This window comes from Oryctolagus cuniculus, chromosome 7 (genome assembly GCF_964237555.1).
Source record: "Oryctolagus cuniculus chromosome 7, mOryCun1.1, whole genome shotgun sequence".
NCBI classification, from domain to species: Eukaryota; Metazoa; Chordata; class Mammalia; order Lagomorpha; family Leporidae; genus Oryctolagus; species Oryctolagus cuniculus.
The window spans coordinates 146641301-146661682 of NC_091438.1; the positions used below are offsets into that span (position 1 = coordinate 146641301).

General features: G+C 55.1%; 1 protein-coding gene across 4 annotated transcripts in view; it reads right to left on the reverse strand.

Moving 5' to 3' along the window:
- Nucleotides 1-2360: 2360 nt before the first annotated feature.
- The window catches only part of NIPAL3 (NIPA like domain containing 3), a 52918-nt gene continuing 34896 nt past the window's right edge, over nt 2361-20382 (reverse strand). For 3 of the 4 annotated variants that reach the window (XM_051856684.2, XM_051856685.2, XM_008265677.4), the window contains exons 6-12: nt 19851-19996; nt 17168-17264; nt 14696-14831; nt 12768-12856; nt 12527-12590; nt 10661-10755; nt 2361-5945 (exon numbers count right to left, since the gene is read on the reverse strand). In XM_051856684.2, coding sequence (XP_051712644.1) covers nt 5746-5945; nt 10661-10755; nt 12527-12590; nt 12768-12856; nt 14696-14831; nt 17168-17264; nt 19851-19996 — 827 coding nt within the window. In that variant the 3' untranslated portion in view covers nt 2361-5745. Of the gene's footprint in view, nt 5946-9231; nt 9264-10660; nt 10756-12526; nt 12591-12767; nt 12857-14695; nt 14832-17167; nt 17265-19850; nt 19997-20382 lie in introns of all 4 variants that reach the window. The other variant, XM_017346464.3, reaches the window with a different exon arrangement.

Sequence of the window (20382 nt, forward strand, 5' to 3'; positions counted from 1 at the left end):
TTTCTTGAAAAAGTTTTTTTTATTTATTTATTTTACAGGTAGAGTTACAGACAGTGAGAGACAGAGAGAAAGGTCTTCCTTCTGTTGGTTCAGCCCCCAAATGGCCGCCATGACTGAAGCTATGCTGATCCAAAGCCAGGAGCCAGGAGCTTCTTCCTGGTCTCCCATGCGGGTGCAGGGCCCCATCCTCCACTGCCTTCCCAGGCCACAGCAGAGAGCTGGACTGGAAGAGGAGCAACCAGGACTAGAACCCAGTGCCCACATGGGACGCTGGTGCCGCAGGCGGAAGATTAACCTAGAGCACTACCGCACCGGCCTGATAAAGATTTATTTGAAAGGCAGAGTTACAGAGAGGGACACACACACACACACACACACACACACACACAGATCTTGCATCTGCTGGTTCACTCCCCAAATGGCCACAGTGGCCCAGGCTGGTCCAGGCTAGGCTGAAGCTGGGAGTGACGAACTCCATCCAGGTCTCCCACGTGGGTTTCGGGGCCCAAGTGCTAGGGCCTTCATCTATTGCTTTCCCAGGCAAATTAACAAGGAACTGGATCAGAAGTGGAGCGACCAGGACTTGAACCATTGCCCATATGGGATGTTGGAGTTGTAGGTAGCGGCTTAACCTGTTGTGACACAACTCCAGCTCTTCATTTTTTAAATTTTAAATATTTATTTTACAGGTTGCTACAGAGAAACACACACACACACAGAGACAGAGAGAGAGAGACAGACAAACTTCTATTTATCGGTTCACTCCCCAAATGGCTGCAGTGGCCAGGGCTGGGCCAAGCCAAAGCCAGGAGCCTGGAACTCCATTGGGTCTATCTGGGTGTTAGGGACCCAAGCACTCTGGCCATCTTCTACTGCTTTCCCAGGCCATAGCAGAGAGCTGGATTGGAAGTGGAGCAGCCAGGACATGAACCGGCACCCATATGGGATGCCAGTGTTACAGGTGGTGGCTTTACTCATTAAGCCACAATGCCAGCCCTGAAAACTTTTATTTTACTAGAATATGAGGGTACTTCAAAAAGTTGGTGGAAAAATGGAATGAAAATATATTTATTACAGTACAAAAATTTTGAAACCCGTGCATAGTTAATCAGAGTATGCATTTCTCATGAACTTTTTGAAGTCTCCTTGTACAATGTCCTCCTGGGATACCAGACACAGTTCCAAGACTTTGTTATATGTTAACCGATCTGATCCTCATAATAACCTTGGTAGATATTGTTGTTATTCCTGTGTCTCAGATGAGGCACAGAGAGGTTAAGTAACTTACCCAGTGCTACCAGGCTAATATGTGCACAGCCAGAAACCAAACCCCAGCAGTGTAGCCAGAGTTTGCAGGAAACTGAAAGGCACAACTTAGCCTCAACCACACTCACGGCACTGCTGGATCTGCACCGTCAACCCAGCAGACACTGCAATACCACTGCTAATACAGTGGGGATGTATTTCCGTTGAGTGAAACGATGGGCTCGTGTGTGGTGCAGCAGATTGAGCCAGAGCTTGCCATGCTGGATCCCACACTGGAACACCAGTCTGAGTCCCGGCTGCTCCACCGCCGACGTAGCGCCCTGCTAACGCACCTGGGAAAGGAGCAGAAGATGGCGCAAGAACTTGGGCCCCTGCCACCCGTGTGGGAGGCCTGGGTGGAGTTCCTGGCTCCTGGCTTTGGCTTGGCTCAGCCCTGGCTGTTGCAGCCATTTGGGGAATGAACCAGCAGATAGAAAATCTTTTTCTCTATTTTTTCCTCTCTCTCTCTCTCTCTCACTCTTTTTCAAATAAATACATCTTGAAAAAACTTAAGTGAAATTAAAAATTCAGTTTCTGGGTCCTATCAGCCGTTTATGAAGTGCTCAAGAGGCACAGGTGGATAGGGGCCACCGTACTGGGCAGCTCAGGAACAGAGCGTGTCCAGTGTCACAGAGAGCTCTGTTAGACCACACTGTTGCAGGTAACTCTAGAAAGTATAAGTAGAGGTCAGCACTGTGGCATAGTGAGCTAAGCCTCTGCCTGCAGTACTGGAATCCCATATGGGCGCCTGTTTAGTCCTGGCTGCTCCACTTCTGATCCAGCTCTCTGCTATGGCCTGGGAAAGCAGTAGAGGATGGCCCAAGTGCTTGGGCCCCTGCACCCACATGGGAGACCCGGAAGAAGCTCCTGGCTCCTGGCTTCAAGTTGGCCCAGCTTCGGCCATTACAGCCATTTTGGGAGTGAACCAGCTGATGGAGAATCTTTCTCTCTGTCTCTCCCTCCCTCTGTCTGTAACTCTACCTCTCAAATAAATAAATAAAATCTTTTTTTTAAAAAAAAGGTATAACTAAACACAATACTCGAACTCAACAGACATTGCATGGATTTTTTTTAATTAAATACTATTTCATAATGCTATTTGCACCATAGCACACAAATGTTTTGAAAAATAAGACATGCCATATTGGTTATGCGGTTAACAAAATACAAGTGGCCACACAGACTATACTTTAAAGTGACTTTGTTTACACCGCCTCAGGGTAACTTTTATTTATTTATTTTGCCTATCCATCAGCATTTGAAATTTGACCAGATTTGAAAGTCACAAGACTGCAGGATGGGGGGTGGAGGGGTGGGGTCCCCACCGCTCTGACAGGCAGCCTGTATTCACAAGAAAAGCCTTCTCTCTCCCGCCCAGAGTTCCAGTCCACCCTGTCACGTGATGACATCATCAGGCCTGGCTGGGGCTTCGGTCCTTGAAGGCCCCAGGAGGTGAAGAGCTTCTTCTAATGTCCAGTCAGGGAACCCCGAACCTCAGCCTTGGGAGGAGGGAGACACAGTGGGGGTTGGGGAAAGAGGAAGAACAGAGGAGGATGGAAGTGCAAGCCCACGTCTGGGGCCCGTGCTGTAAGGACTTGGCTGCCAGGAAGGAGCCGGGCACCCACCCGTGGCTGAGAGATTCAAGAGGGCCGGGGATTTCAGAATCTCCAGTGAGAACACAGGGGCGGGGCTGTGAACGGCGCGTTGCCCTTCCTCTTCGCTGTGCCCATAGCCAGGGCTGCACCGCCATGGGCGCACGGCCCGCCTGTACCCGGGGCCAGGGCCTGCGAGCGGCCAGCCCCCAGCAGACCCGGGAGTCACACCCGGCCCACACAGCCTCCTGCCCAGCCTCTGGGGACTCAGATTGGGAGGCCGGGGAGCGGCCCAGGCCCCAGCGGCAGCTCCTGGGGGCCCCCACACTGCAGCAAGCCTGAAATGACAATGCACTTTGACCTGCTCCTTCCTGGACAGCCGCTGGCCCTCGGGGAGGGAGGAGGCCCGGCACGAAGAGGAAGGAGCGAGGAAGAGGAAGCTTGGGAGGCCCACGTGACTACGGGTCACCTGGCGCAGCCCTCGCAGGTGGCTTCCCCAGTCACCTTCACTTTACCCACACCACCCGTACCCTTAGGCTTGGGGAAACCACTTGTGAAGTGGGGAGGGGCCGAATGGCACCAGACACGATCTTAGTTCCTCTTTTGTGTTTTGTACTTCCAGGCTCAGAGTCTGACCTGGAAAGACGATTTACCACTGTTTGGATTCTTCCTCCACACTCATCAAGGCCTTCCTCCCGGCCCTGGCTGATCCCGCCGTCCGCTTCCCCTCGAATCATCAGTGGCTCCCATGCCCTCTAGGATACCCTGAGCTCCCCCAGCCAGGTGTTCTCCACCCTCTGCGGTTTGGCCTCCAAGGCTCATCTCCCACCACCTTCCCCAGCCTCCTTGCTTTTCCAAGCCCTGTTCCTAATCTCTGTGCCCTCGAAAAGGTAGGCCCGGCTGGATCGCCGGCTCTCTACGCTCTGCGCGGGTCTCAGCTGGGTTTGCCATCGACCATGAATGGGGCCCAAACCGCCCCCGATTCTGGGCTCCCCCTTGGGCTCAGAACTCAACCTTGGGCAGAGCCTGCACAGCTGTTGTTTTCTGAGGGCCGTGCCTGCAGTCCACACCCACCAGGGCCCGGATTCTTGCCCCTGCTGGCCTGCGGGGCGGGAACCAGGAGGGCACTTCTACAGTGTGTGGAAAACAGAATTAAAAGATGACTTTTTAGGGTGCCAGAGATATTTGAAATCCATGGCTTGTTTTGCATTATACGCAGTTCATAAACTTTTCGAAGACCTCCCCCATTCACAGGGATTTCAAAATATTTTTGCACCAAAATAAACTTAGCTTTTAATCCCATGCTCATCTGTCTTAGCTTTGTAGCTTCACCCTCCGGGTGCTGAGTGCCCAGCCGGTGCCGTGTCGAGATTGTTAAATTCAGCTGATACCCACGTTAAGGGCAAAAGCTAACTGTTGCCTTCTGAGACGCTTAAGACACGCTACAGAAGAGGTTATCGCGGCAACAGGTCGGGGTTTTGAAAAGCAAGGTGCTGAGTCAGCAAGAAGCACACTCCGTGAAGATCAGTGATCTCTCAACACTGTCTGTGAACACTGTCGCGTTGCCTGTGGGTTCAGAGCTGCCCTGGGAAGCAGCAGGTGCAGAGGAAGCGGCATCTCCTGGATGGAGCTCTGACGGGATGCACCCAACCTGCCAGCGGGAGGCTGGCGGGGAAAGGAGCTGGGCCCAGGTTAAGCTTTCAAGGTGCGTCATCTGGACTCCAGGTGTCACGGTCAACGGTGGAGCTAGTTCTGGGTGCAGACCCTGGGCCCCTGCCTGTCCCGCTTACTCAGAGGACCTGCAGCGCGGGTGTGGGGACGTCTTCTAAGCGGACTCCTAGGGGTCCTCACGCTCGTTCACGTTGACAAAGCTTGACTTGCCTTCCTCCGAAGTCTGTGGAGCTCCATCGTGGCTGCAGCTGGAAAGGAGGCGACAGCCCCGCTTTGAGGGGAGGCTTGCTTCTCCTAGACACGCATGTAGGGCACGAGGACCCTGGGGAAGTGAACCAGTGCTCAGTGTGTGGCTCTGCAGAGGAGAGAAGGCGCTCACAGCGCACGCCTGAGCGGTTGTCTCCAAAAACAGCCCACTCCACCCCGATCTTCCTGGAGGGCATGGGTTGCAGGGAGGAAAAGAAGTAGCCAATCAAACAGCCAGATTTTCCGACTCTCCTTTTATATGTGATGCTATTGCCTTTTGTGAGATTCAGGGGACTATTCTCCGTTTGCGGCTGAAGTCTCAGCCCTCCTGGCTCCTTTCCTCCTCCTTTCCCGACTTCCCAGTTCCTTGGGGGAGAGAACAGCCATCAGGAGTTTTCACGGGCCCCAGACCACGTTTCGGAGCAGATCCATTACACACACACACATCAAGCGCATTTCAGCAGACACTCCGAAGGCAGACGGACCTGCCGAGCGTGAAGAATGGCGTCTTGCACCCAGCGTGGACGTCACCACACACACGGACCTGGGGGCGGGCATGGGCTGAGACGCTTACACACGACAGGCAGAGGAAGACACGGACTTAGAAGAGTGAAAGCACACTCCGCCTTACGCCAGCTCCGAGCAGGTGGCAGCCTTTGGTCCTTGATGGGGGACACTAAGCGCCCTAGAGGGCGGCAGAGGCTCACTCCTCCTGCCCACAGGGAATGTGGCTTTCACCCGGGGCCCTCACCCTCTCCACTGGAAATGTGCAAGACCAAGACAACACGTCTGTGCCAGACAAAGCCTTCCCACCACGCCTGCCCCTTTAAAAAGCAGACTTGGAAAGGCAAGTGAGGACTCAGGGCCGGACCACTGCCAGCTGGGCCTGAAGAGTCACAAACGCAGGGCAGGTGAGCCCGGCCCCAGGCGCTCATTCCTTCTTGCTGTGTTCCAGGACTCGGTAGGGAACCCCAGAGGCGTTTCTGGAGCCGTGTTCTTCTTGCATGACTGGCAGCGTGGCAGGCGCGTAGATCTCAGAGATGCTGTCGTTGTTTTCCAGGGCTCCGTAGGAAAAAGACGCTTTGAGGTCGGGCTGCACTGCCATCCCCTTGTCATGCATGTTTTGCATACCTGAAATGAAATCCATTTTCCCCAAATCACGATGTGGTAAGGGGGCCACAGAGGCTCTGTCTTCCTCCGTCCCACCCCAGACCAACGCTGGCACGCGGGAGCTGATCCTGTGTGTGGTCCATTTCCTGAATGTGTGAGATGCCAACGAGGACATCCATAGATCGACACCAGAAATTACCACAGTTGCTAGGCAACACGGGATGAATCTTCAGGAAACAGACACGCAGACCAGCCATTGTAAGAACAGTCGTCAACTGGTCTAAAATGGCAGGACTGTCGGCTGGGGCCCAGGAGGAGGGGGATTAGCACTGTGCTTTGGACATGGTAGATGCCTCACGGAGGACTCAGATCAGGGTCGGGGAGACATCGCGGTCCTCTTGAGGTAGGAGGGTCACAGACACCTGCGGGTGTGCCCAGGGAGAGGTTTGACCTTGAACAGCAGCATCCCTGGCCCACATTTGCTAATTACTTCCCAGCATACTGATGTGGGATTTCTCTTCACACTTGAGGACAAAGACCTCGGTGGCTTTAACCTTAACCCCTGCTCCCTGGATGGGGCACCTGCTTCCTGCCGGGGTGTTAGGACCCTCAACCTGTCCTGCCTCCAGGACGGGTTGGAGTGAGTTGCACGCAAAGTGTCTTCCTTGAAGCTGTGTCGGTCGTAGCAGCTGGCAGCGGACGCTCATAGTGCCCTAGGCCCTGGGCAAGCACTTTCAATAGTAATGGCAGCAGCAGCAACCATGATGGTGGATGGGCGCTGGGCCTTCAGGTGGTGGAAGACGCTGCTCTAACCAGCGACACAGTTTTAGTTCATTTCTTCTCCTGGTGACTGGGAAGGGAGTTAATGAGCCTGAGCTCACACAGCTGGCAGATGGACAGAGCTGCCAGGGTACAGATGGGGAGATGGGCAGTAGACTCTGACGCCCACCCACTCATCCAGGATGTTGTGTGGCCTCTCCATGCACCTGCACGTAATCCCCAAACAGTCCTACAACAGCGATGAGCTACTATGCTCGTTTCCTGGATGAGGAAACTGAGCCTCAGAGAGGTACAGTAACAGTTTCAAGGTCACACAGCTAACAGGGGAGTAGGACCTAACGCGAGAGCCAGGCTCTCTTCTCCGATCCACTCTGCAAATGGCCTCGGAAGACCCCATCTGCGGATGCCCCTTTGCCTCCATCTTGCACTGGACAGAGCTGATGGTCATTTGAAGGGCAGAGTTTAGGAGTCTGGGGTTTGGAGTTGGTGGGGTGGAGGGTACAGGAGAGAAAGCTGGCTTACCAGGCATCAGGAAGCTTTTGGATAGCTTCCAGCCAAAGCACACCAGGCCTACACCTGCAGTCCAAGATGTTTGGGTTTATGGACTCGTAGCAATGAGGGGTACATACACTGTGGGGAAAGCGTTAATATGGGATGCAGGTTTGCATTAGGTACTTGGGGGCGGGTCCAAGGAAGTGCTTTGGATTCCGTGGAGCCAGGAAGCTGGGCTAATTCTAAAATCGGGATGTTTCTAACTCCATCTAGGAGGAGAAAAGACCGGAAGGAGGCTACGTGAGAGCTGAAGCAGTGCAGTCCTCAGATTAGCCAGGACCGGCGGTAGGGGGGCTCTATGGGCTGCACGAGGCTCACATTTCACCTGCGCCAGAGATGGCCATGCAGTGGCCCTGTGTGCGTCCCGATCCACCGTGGTGGACGCCGAGTTTCTGTGATATGGTCAGCGTGAGCCACAGAGCGCCGAGGCCCTGCTGTGGGTGGCCAGGCCACTCCGGGGGGGCCGCAGGATGCTTTCCCAGTTTTAAGAAGTCTTTGAGGTACATGAATTGCTTAGTCTCTGCAAATTGTGCAGCGTGGGGGGTGGCTTGTTGGGAGCCACCAGCCTGCTGGGAAGACACCGACCAGGCAGATGGAGCGGAAGGGCCGTTTGCTGCCCAGGGAGGCCGGGGGCCAGAAAAGACACCTTGGCAGGTGATCATGGCCACAGCGAGCTTCCTGAGGCCACCTAGCACACTCCCAGCCCATAATAGTTCTCTGTATACCTGTTGCCTAGTAACTTGTAATTCTATAAAGTTGCATTTGAAAAAAAACAAAATCCTCTGAGCTATCTTCCTAGTGTCCCTGATAAAACTGGATGGAACCAGCTGCAGCCAGCTCTGGAACTGGAGCCCACGAAGATGGCTCAGCCTGCCCTAGAGTCCCCTCCTGTTCATTATGGTGGGAAGTGACCCACGGCTGATGACGTTTCAGCAGCCACCACTGGCATCGAGGGACACGAGGACGTGCTTCTCCAGGCGCCCTCTCCAAGGACTCCCCCGGCCCTTCCCCCACACCTCTCATTTTCTGCCGCTCAGTCTCACCCAGCTCCGTCCCAGTCGCCCTAACTCCCTAAAGTCCCAAGGCTCCGTACGGGCAGACTGATTTGGGCCTCCACATCCCTGCCCTTTCTCCGACAGGCCCATAGTAAAATCAAACATTCTCAGATGGGGATCTAGAATCTTTGTAAGAGGTGCACATGAGCAGGGGCCCTGCCCACTACCACCTGTCACTCATGGCTTAAAACTTTCCAGGGTTTTCAAAGCAAAAGGAATGGAAACCAAATTTCAAGCCAGGCATCTACCATGTCCCAGACACCGTGCCGGACACGACGGTACCTCCAAAAGGTCATGGAACGTGACATGAAAAGACCAGTTCATTTTGGTGCAAAAAGTTTGGAAATCCATGCAGCTTTTTCATAATATTAATTTTCCACAAACTTTTTGAAGACCTTGTATGTGCATATATTTCAACTTTTTTGTACCAAAATAAACTTATCGTTTCCAATCCACTTTCCGTGAACTTTTTGAAGTACCCTCGCCTGATTCCACTGCTCTGAACGAAGGAATGCCGTTTAGAAGTGGGGCTGAGAGGCCTAGGGAGGTCACCAGCAGGTGGGTGCAGAGCTGCGGCTAGAACTCTGTCCCGGGAACTCCAAGCCCACACGCTCACAGCACAGAACACACGCGAATCAGAGGGCTTCCTGGCCTCGGCATCTGACTTCCCACTGGTACAAAGAGGAAGAAAGCCCAGAGCCACACCCGCAAACAGGCCACAGAATGTGGGTAGGCGAGGTTACCTTAGGTGGCCCTGTGTTACTTCCCGGAGGACACATAGGTATATGTGTATCTAGATGCATGTGCACATATCTACACAGATATCTGCATATACATACACACACGGAGTTCATAGACCACAAACACACGTGCACGTACACCACGTACACATACTTGCACACACAGAGTTGACACCTCACCTATCTGGAATTCAGCTATCCAGCGCCCTCATCTATCCGGAACACAGCCGAGAAATAAGGAAGTAAGCAAAAAAGGCATCTGAGCAGCCAGATTAGATGTTTGACAAGTCCATGCACTGAAGCTCATGCACTTGACTTCCGGGGGAAATCTCAGGTCTCCCGCTCAGAGCCCATTCACTCTGGTATCGCACAGGGTTGGGACGCGTTGGCTCAAATGAGAAGACTGACATGGAGTTGGTACCCTTGGGCAGGCAGGCTGGTGACAGCAAGAATCACAGACAATGGCTTGAAAGCAAGACATGAAGAACCAACGCGGAAAGTTGACATGCACCCTGGGGCCACTGCTAAGGAGACCTCGGTCAGCCCTGAGCACACAGCTGCTCCTGACTCAGCAGGTGCACTGGGCCATCCCCACGGCTGGCAGGTTATGCTGACGAAGGCTGGGAGAGTCCCATCCCAGTGATTCCACAGAAAAATTGAGATCGAGCTACAGTGGGAAGCGAGTGGTTATTTAGGTCAGCAGACCCAACAGGGCCGGCCCAATGCCTTACCTTTTTCTTTTATTTTTTAAAAAAGATTTATTTATTTTGAAAGAGTTACAGGGAGAGAGATCTTCCAACTGCTGATTTACTCGCTGGGTGGCCACAGTGGTCGGCGCTGGGAGAGGCCAAAACCAGGATCCAGGAGCTTCTCCAAGGTTTCCCACATGGGTGGCAGGGACACAAACACTTGGGCCATCCTCCAATGCTTTCCCAGGTGCATTAGCAGGGAGCTGGATCGGAAGTGGAGCAGCCAGGACACAAACCGGCGCCCATGTGGGATGCTGGTGTTGCAGGTGGCAGCTTTACTGCTATGCCACAGCGCCGGCCCTGCCTTACCTTCTTCTAATCTGAATCCCTCAGGACCTCTGCACTTCTCCACAAGCCCCACCACTCCCTCTTGGGCATGTTTAGGCTTAGAGGCACTTGAGCTAGAATTTCCCAGCAGGAACCTTTAGCTCCCTGGGAAATGAGATTTTTCCAGAACAAGCCACTGCCCTGTGGAATCAAGGTTATAGTATTTGAATTTCATTCATCCCACTTCCCTTCCCTGCTCTGATTGTTCCATTCCAACCAGATGAATGGATCTTTCCATTTGTGGGCCAGAAGCCCGGGCGGCAGATCATGACCTCATCCAGTGGCATCTGGCTTTTCCCGGAACAGACACAGGAATCGGCAAGATGTGCTCAGAGCCAACCGGGGTGCCTCAGCCATTGCCTCCTCTTCTGCACAACGTCATTAAGAACAACAACAACAACAACAAAACGACAGCGAGAGAACAGGCACACCACGATGGCACGGCAACCTCTCCTGCACCAGGCCTGGCGCTGGCAGTGGCAGGCACACTACATGACGGCCAGCTGGGCGGGCACAGGGGGCTCTCACGTTACCTGGCATGGCATCCATGGAGATATAGGGCTCAAATGGAATGGCCTTCTTCCTGTTCCGGGTGATGAGGAAGACACCCAGGAATGCGATGAGGCACCTGGGCATGGGAGATAAGGGAGGAGAAGAAATCAGGCTGGGGGTGGGGGCAGGGGAGTGGGCGGCTGGGCCTGGGAGCAGCAGGGAGCCGGTTCTAGTGGCAGAACAAGAATCCATGCAGCCCCGCACGCTGCACGCCCCCACGGGAGTGCAGAACAAATTAACCTCCCCGAGGCGAAACTGCCACTCGGCCCCTGCTCTCAGAACCCTGCCTTTAAATGCATCTTGTTTTTATTAAAAATTCTCTATGGCCTGAATTCGACCACTGCAGAGTCTAGAAAAGTAAACACTGGAAACCCCCCCCCCCTTGCACCTGCTCTCCCAGGTGCGGGGTGCACAGTCGCCCCTCCTATCCATGGGGGACGGGTCCAGGACCTGCCTCGGAGCCACCATCCATGGATAGTCACGTCCCTTCCATGACACGAACAGTGTTTGCACACCACCTACACACACCCTCCTGCACACTCTGAATCATCTCCAGGCCGTGCAGTACAGGTAAATACAACGTAAACAGATGCTCTCCTCTATCAGGGGATAAGGGGGAAAATCTCTCAATGTTCAGATTGATGCAAATCTTAAAATCTAGTTTTGGCTCCTGGTTGGCTGAATCTTTGGATACTGCTGAAGTATTGCTTGTTTTCTAAAATATCCCCTTTTACTTACAGAAACAAGCACTCTTCCTATAGAACTGTGGGCAGGAAAAGGCACACAGCCGCTAGGTACGGCGGGATGAACTGGACTTGTGTGCTCACCTCCCAGACAAGGTGGAAAACATTTCCACCCGCTCCGGGAGCTTCCCAGGCTCCTGCCCAGAGGTGACCTCCCTCCCCACGGATTAGGGTCACCCGTTCTGGGATTCTCCTGAGTTCAATCCCACAGTGTGCTCTCCTAGATGTCTCTCTCACTAGATAAAATGTTTCAAAGAGCCATCTACTCCCTGGTGTGTGTTAGCATCTTGTTATTTTAACTATCGTCTGGAATCCTGCGTCTGAATACGCTACACATCTCTCCTGAGTCTCCTGCTTGTAGACACTTGGGGTGTTTCCAGCGTAGGCCTCTGATGAGTGACGCTGCTATCAGCACCCCTGTGCAAGTCATCTTGTCATCTTGTTTCATCTAGATCACAGGGCAGGCCACTCTGGGGACAAGGACACTTTTTTCATGTAATGTCCCAACATGGCTCCAAGCCAGCGGCCTCGGCTTTGCAATAGGGCAGCACAGGGCACTATCGGGTGGATTTAGAATCATTCATTTATCCTGTGTTCTACTGCTGGACACTCATTGTTAGCTCACCCAGCTAATTCAAAATAAAGGGCCACATACGTATGTCTCTGAGTCCCCCTTCAAGTACTTTCCCCAAGACAAAGGAAGAGAAACGGAAGCTTGCCCCGGGCAATATGCTCATGAGAGTTTGTGGGTTGAGAGTGCCCGATGCGCACCCTTGTTGAAGGACCGCCAGCGGGGGTCCCGTCCTCTGGCCCACCTGCTGGTGCTCGCACAAGGATGGGGTCTCAGCTGGCCTGAGGCGCACTGCTAGCTCTGAGCTGAGGACAAGTCTTCTCATGTGATCAAAGTATTTTAGAAATGACAAAGAGAGGGAGGCCACAAGGAAGATGGGGACAGTGCCCTCTGGGGAGTAAAACGCTCACCTCCAGGGAAAAGCCCCAAAGGCCAGCAGCTCCCCTGACCCTGACCCTGACCCTGACGGATGGCGTTCCAGCGGCTGAGGCCGTCACAAGCAGGGGGTGGGGGTGGGGTGACCCATGACTCACCCCAGTGCAAACATGCAGACGTGCAGTGCGTCCTCCCCGACGAAGTCCAGGTAGAAGACGGCACCTGCAGCAGCAGAGAAGAGAAGTCACTGGTCAGCGGGCTCTTCTGCATGTTCTCCGCGAGGCTGCGGAATCCCCCTCCCAGCAGAGGCAGGGCCCCCCCATCCCCGCCCAGGGGGTAGAGAAGCCTGAGCCGTTCTGGTGGGAGGCAGAAGCTCAGTCACCAGGGATGCCCCCTTACCTGCTGTGATGGCCACGGTCGTGGAGAGGATGTAGCCCACGCTGGCAATCAGGGAGGAGTCGTATATCTGGGAGGCTTGGCTTAAAAACCTTCAACACAAAAGCACTCGGTCAGCGGGGCCGTGGGGACCTCAGAAAGCTGACCACAGCGGGGCTCGGTTTGCACGAAGGAGCACTCCCTGGCTTAGGAAACACCACCCTCACATTCGGGGGCACCGGCGATCCTACGTCTGGACTCCACACCCTGCTCCCATTCTTCCCGGAAACGCACGGCCCGAGGCCCATCCACATTCTCCGGGTGGAGAGAGCCACGTGTGAGTGACCACGTGGTCCCTGCCACTTTCTTTCACCTGCGTCTCCACTCCAAAGATCCGGTGCTGAGTCTTCCACACACCTCCTCCCAGAAACACCCTGCCTAGTGGTGTAATGATTTTCTAAACAAATTTCCCTTCTTAATTCAAAACCAATGTGATCACTTGCATCAAGACAGGAAAAGGAGAGAAAATCAGAGTGTCTCCGAGTTCCCCGGTCCACAATCAGCCCTACTTTCCTCTTTAGGCATAGACATTCCCGTTCTTCCTGCTGCTTCCACCACAGCGCACTGAGCACTCCACTGCCGTCACCCGTTACCTGGCTGCCACGCCACTCACTGGGGCGGGGAGGGCCATTGGGGCAGGGACCACCGTCATGGGCGGTGGAAGCCACTGTGCCGTCTGGGTGAACGTGGAGCTCCCCGGGGAGGGAGGCGTCTCTAACCCTGCAGTGCTCAGCTCAGAGCTTGCACTGGCACGGGCTCCCTGGTGAGGACCCAGACCATCGCAGGACTGAAGATAACCACAACCACAGCCGCAATGCTATGGTCACAAACGCAGCTAATTTGCACTGGACATCGTCCTGGGGACCGTCCTGAATGGCTCGTGTCTCTCAGGTGGGGGCTGCTGTTCTCATCTGAGGATGGAGAACCTGAGCAGGTGGCAGCAGAGTGGGGCGCGGGCCGGGTTCTGCCACCTCCCAGGCTCTGCAGCTTTTGCCTTGGTTCCCTGGGTGCCAGCAGGGAAAATACGAGGAGGGGACTTCAAAAGAGTTTGTGGAAAAAAAAATGGAATGAAGATGTTAAGTTTATTTTGGTGCAAAATTTTTGAAATCCATGCGTAATTTTTCTTTTTGCAATACACATTTGCCACAAACTGAAGCCTCCTCGTATGATCTACCTCTGAGTGTGCTGTGAGGACCACAGGAGTTAGTTCTGTCCAGCACTGGGAGCACAGCTGGTACGCACCAGGCACCTGGTCAGCAGTGGCTACCGCTACGAGCCCTGCAGGCCGCACGGCTGGTGGATGTGAGCCTGGCTGAGCCTCCCAGGCAGCACTGGCTCGCTCACCGGGCCAAGGCCAACCATCTTCGTGGAGCGCCTCCCCCCTCCCAGACCGCCGTGGGTGTGAGCAGTGCACAGGCCCTGCCCTCAGGCCTGCTGCTTTCCACTTAACTCCTCTGCTCTGGGAGGGGTGAGCACCTCGCTCTTGGCTTGGGAGATGCCAGCAGGCGGGAAGAGACCACCACTTTTATTTTCTGCTTGCAGGAAAGTAGGTGCACCCTTCCCCCCAGGGATGGCAAAGTGTCGCCTGAAGTCCCAGAGATGGATGCCAGCCTTAGAGAAGATGGGGAGCCAAGCTGCCTGCAGACGGCACAGCCCACACAGGGTGAGGCCTGGCAACAAAACCACGCCCACTGTGGGCTTCCGCTTCTATGCAGGTGGCTCAAGCCCCTTCATGGGCCAAGGCAGCAGCAAACACACTGGATGCTGAGCCCTGGTCATCTGAATGTTCCACCGTCCCTTCCCCATGGCTTCCAAACCAAACGTGGTCGGAACCTCCACATGGAAGAGACCCATGAGGGCGAGGACGAGCAGGAGAAGCACACGTGACTCACGCGGCCTGATAGATGGCGGTAGCCACCATGCACACGAACATCACGTAGAAGATGGGGTAGTCGAGCTGCAGGTCTCCTTGGATGGACAGGACCAGCATCCCGGCCACGGCCTTGACCGTCACCACCGTCATGGAGCCTGTGTGCAGGGAGACAGAGCCTTTACTATGGTTTATAACCCAAAGGGCACGGTGACGGAGCCACCTGATAGTTCACGGGAGAAGACACGGCCCTGTGGGTCTGTGCCGAGACACCAACAGCCGTGGCCAAGATCGGACAACTTGTTCAGCGTGCTGAGCCCCTGTGCTCCTGGCACTGTGCCTGGAACACAGCGGGAGGCCCGGCGGCAGCCGAGTGACTGAGGCTCCCAGTGCAGGCCTGTCGGGTACAGAGAGCCCACGGGGGGTGGGGTGGTTGAAGGCTGAGCCACGTGTGCTTTTACAAACATTCCTCTGTTTTGGCACACTCATTCCTGTGCATCTGCACATACACTCCCAATACACGCAAGTTTGCTTGCATCTTATACTCTGGTCCTGTTGGACTGTGCCTATGTCGTGGTCATGACAGAGCACAGGCAGGAAATGTAATTCAAAAGGCACAGAAAAAAGTTACATAACTTCTAAGTGTTTCTTCCCAGATACCCAGTGCACTGTCAAGCCCACGTCACTACAGAGACCCTCGTAAGCTTTACCTAGTGGTATAGAAATGACTTTGGTCACCTGTCAATCCCTCCACCGAAACAGGAGTTAAACAAAACAAGCCTGGGGGTGGGAGGACATTTACCTTACAGGTTAAGATGCTGCGTGGGACACCCAAATCCTCTATCAGAGTGCCTGGGTGCCAGGCCCAGCTGTGCTCAGGATTCAATCACCTGGGAGGCAGCAAGTGGTGGCCCAAGTACTTGGGCACCTGCCACCCACATGGGAGACCTGGATGCGGTTGTGGGCACCTAGCTTTGGCCTGGTCTAGCCACAGCTGCTGCAGACATTTGGGGAATGAACCCATAGGTGGGAGATTTCTCTTTCTCTCTCTCCCTAGTAAATAAAGTTAAAATATTTTTTTAAAAGCCCAAATCTGATACAAAGCCCTTTCCCACCTGCTCCCCTGGGGAGCTGCTCTGCCAACAGCCCCATCACACACGGAGGCTTCCAGGCCCCTTGGCCATCAGACGACAGCTTCCGGATGCACACAGCCACTTAAGACAGACATTTGTCATCGGGGATCTTGGAGAGTGACCGGGGGTTCGGCAGCTGCCTCAGAGCCTTCTGGACTTCCTACTCACAGGGGAAGACATCTCTGGACCATGATCTTTGCAACCCATTTTGCAAACCAAGTCAACAAGGAATGAAGGACTGATTCAGGTTACAAAAAGGGACGAGAGGAAGCCAGTCACAAAAGGCCGCAGAGTGCCTGAGTACGAAAGGCAGGAGGTGGACTCAGGGCGGCCTGCGATGGAGGGAGGGGGCGCTGGGGTTTCTAGAGGGTGGACTAGCGGTGGCCTGGGGCTGGAGGGAGGGGGTGCTGGGGACTTCCAGAGAGCCCGAGGTTTCTTCTTGGGGAGACAAAATGTCCCACAATTAGACAACAATGATGATGGTTGTACAACTCTGCGCGTACAGTGAACGCCACTGAAGCGTGCACTTTGAACAGGTGAACTGGAGGGCACACGGACTACGTCTTGATAAAGCTGTTTCAAAACAAACGAATCAAAACCATGTGACCTGTCTTCAGGACAGCTGCCTTGTGGTTTGCGGCCTTGGGGGGGGGGGCCTGCAGCAGGAAGGGCAGAGGGGACGCAGCAGATGTGGGGCGCCCATGCTCTTCTCTGCTCATCTCCCCCAGGCCTCCGTGGGATTTGAAACGGGGAGTATGGTTCTCAGCGCGAGAGCCACCAGCCCAGGGCTGCAGAGGGCGGGAGGCGGCAGCGGGGCTCCAGCCACGTGTCTGCCCCTGGAGGGCCGGCTTTCCCCAGCTCTGCAGCACTTGGCATGAACAGGGCCTCTCCCACTGCACACCCAGTCCTCTGACAGGAAGGGAGGAGGAGCAGGGACTGGCTGAGCCCTTGAACCCAGGGCTGGTCCCTACCCGTGGAGGCTCCACACGGACCTCCCAGGGTGCGCGCGTTGGAACCTGCTGAACCTGCGCCCTGTTCCTGATCCTTTCTTCTCACTGCAATGGCCCCTGCCCAAAGTGACATCGCCTCTGTGTCTCCCGCCATTTCCTCCCTTTCAAATGGAGGCTCTCCGAGGACAGGGCTGTGTCTGTCTCGTCCTTGGCATAGCCCCAGGTCCTGGCACGTACGCGTCCCTTGGTGCTCCGGCGAGAACGCTGGACACCACGGGGCTGCCCCCGGCCAGCAGGGCCCTGGATCCTTGCAGCTGCCCATGGAGCGACCGCCTGAGCCACCCCCGAGTGACTTCCGTCTCCAGAGCCCTTGTTGGCTGCCGGTGCGGCCTCCCGCGGACCCCAGCTTACCGAGCAAGGCCACCAGTAGGAGAACCACAACGATGTTGTTGGCGTTCTTCTCCTTGTAGAAGTACAGCAGCAAGCAGAAGAGCACGATCTCCAGGAGCTACGGGAAGCGGCAGGGGCGGGGGTCAGTGGGGAGCCCCCGTGGGCTGGACCCCACGCAGGCTGCCGAGTACCTTCAGGTCACAGGAACTCAGAGGTGAAAGGGAATGAGACAGCCAGCATCTCCCAAGTACCGCTCGCTCAGGGGAAAATGCAGGGCGAAAACTCCAACCCCCAGCGGCACTGGGAAGGAGACCCTGTCCCCTTTACGCCCTAGCTTTGGGGGGAGGGGTGGGCTGGCCTCGTCGCCGCCCTGTCACATCTGGCCCTGATGCATGGAGCTGGGATGATCTCATCCCACGTCACTGCTTCATGGGTGTCCCCGGGAAAACTGGGGGGGGGCTCCTCAAGGAGGCAGACACTTGCTCACGGAGTCAAGTGCACAGCCCCCTTGTTCCTGACCAAGCTGACGTGCGTGGCTTCCCAGTGCAGGAGGAGGAAGGCACCGGTGTCTGGGCTGGATCCTGGGGTAAGTCTCTTCACTCCCCAACACCGCAGTGTCGCCGCCGTGGAACAGGTAGGCCAATCTTCGGTCTACGAGGCCACGTCGCTGCGCACACGTAACGCGCTCTCATTCCAGGCCAGGCGCTGTTCTGAGAGTTTCATTCATGCTGCACTCGTTACAGCACAGTGGTTCTGTGCAGCGGGCACTCCTGCAAGGCCCAGCTAGCAAATGGTGGAGTCTGGGTTTGACCTGGACAGCGCAGCTCCAGGCCCAGGCATCTCCCCGCAGGGCCGCACTGTGTGTGTGTGTGTGGGGGGCAGGAAGGCGCTCAATCCAGACACTCACTCTTAGACAAGGGCAAGTCCGACCTTCTAGACGCTGCCCGCCCGTGGCCGTGTCTTGTCTTTTCTATCCCTTGCAGGCCCAGTCATTTGGCATCGCTTTCCCAAAGAGCTGACCCAGCCCCAGCACACGGCGAAAACCACCGGGGAAAATGCAGACGATGGCTCAGCCCCGGTGGCCCCCCCGGCTTGGTCAGCATACAGACCCCATGCAGACACAGCAGTGGGTAATTAGGGACCATGCAACACAGCTGTCTTCACTTCCCCTGTTTCTTCCTTGTCTGTCCCAGGGACTGTTTTCAGTGATGGTCAACCGTCTCTATGTTGTAGGAAGTCGTCATAATTGTCTTTAATTGCAGCCGAATTCTTCACCAGGCTGATGCAGGGGCCCACGTCAACACTGCCAGCCACCCGGCATGCACTCAGGGGTGGGGGTGCCTGCTGCTCGGCTGCTTCCCCCCACAGTTCTTCACGATGCGGAGACGAGTGCTGGAAGGCACTCGGCTTTAGATGCTGAGCTGGCTGCCGCCAACAGCCCTGAGTTCCGTGAGCAGCGTTTACGGCTTCAGCTCCACCGTGCTGGCACGCGGCAAACGTGCAGTAGATATTGACTGATTTTGGTTCCATAAATCACCCCAGCTGGCAGACCACCTTGCAGGCATGGGGAAGCCAGACAAACGGAATCATTCACCGAGCAGCCACCACGTGCTGGGTGATTCACTCGCTGCTCGGTGTATCTCCCAACAACAATGCTAAGTCCAGTGATTCTCACCAGCATGAGAAGGAAACAGAGAGGGAGAGTGACTTGGCCAAGGCCACGCAGCACATACAGGGTTGGAGGCCAGGATTCCTCGAGGGAAAGGCCTGCAGTGGGGTCAGCTTTGGCCTGGAGACGTGCGTCTTTGGCTGTGCTGTGTGGACATTGCTCCATGCCCACCAGAGAGACCTGGAGCTGGCTGACCCAGAGCGCCTGCACAGCCCCAATCTCAGGCAGTCTGTTCTTCACCTAGGAAGCCATGTTCCAGGGCCCCTCAACCAATCAGGGCCCAGGCTGCTTGAGTCAGTGGAAAATGACAAGCTCCGGGAAATGCAGACCACACCTGGGGCCAGGAGCCCGCAGCCAGCCTGGCTCTGCCCTGTGGGCTCTGATGGAGTCGGCTCAGCTCCCCGAGGCCCAGTTTTCTCATGAAATGGGGGGAAACACTTACTTTCCTGGATTGCTGAGAAAACCTAAGACAATACCTAAAAATGCTGAGCTTGGTGCAGGGCATGGAAAAAGAACACACCGGAAGCTCTCTTGAAGACCCTACGTGTCCGCCTGGGTTGAGCTGCAGACCTAACGCGGATGTGATTGGAGCGAGAGGACTGAGGGGTGGTGCGGGGAGAGGGGACGCATTTCCCAGGGTCTCCTGGCTTTCTGTTTTCACACTGTAAATCATTTAGGATGCTAACTTTTTTCTCACCATAAAAGTTAAATGGTCACCGTAGAGATGTTAATAAAACACAGTCCGAGACAGGTCTTGGAGACAGCTACTGCTAGACTTTCCATTTCTCCATCAGGCTGGACAGACATGTGCAGTCTGTCCTCATGGCTGGGCAGTAAGCTGGCAGCCGCCTGTCTGGTTCTGGACAGCACTCGGGCGTGAGTGAAGTCAGCATTTCTCCGTGAGCCCCGCCCTCCGCAAGCGTGGTCTGCGGGGCCTTGTGCTTCACAGGCTCCAGGTTTCTGCTTTCTGGGACTTGGTCCCTGACCCCTCCCCGCCCCCCCCCACCAGGTGGGAGGACCCGGGGCTCCTCTTACCATGTACAAGAGGAAAGGCCAGCTCACGAGGTGTCTGGTGACGTTCTCGCCCGTCATCTTCTCGTGACTATTGGGTGCAAATGTCACCAGCAGGTAGGTGCCCACGACGGCCAGCCCGCAGCCAACAAAGGACAGGACATAGCGCCCTGGGGGAGGGAGAGGCCGGGCTCAACCTGAGCTCTTAGCTGTGGAACAGCAGGCTCCTGTACAACACACCATGGCTGTTACTGTTTCTGTTTTTCGGTTTTCTTCTTCTTCTTCTTCTTCTTTTTTAAGATTCATTTTATTTATTTGAAAGTCAGAGTTACAGACACAGAGGGAGAGACAGAGATCTTCCAACTGCTGGTTCACTCCCCAAATGACCACCGTGGCCGGGGCTGGGTCAGGCTGAAGCCAGGAGCCGTTTTGGCTGTCTGAGGTGTGAACAGGCAGATGGAAGACCTCTATTTCTGTCTCACTCTCTGTCTGTAACTATGCCTCTCAAGTAAGTAAATAAAATCTAAAAAAAAAAAAAAAGAAAAAGAAAAAACCA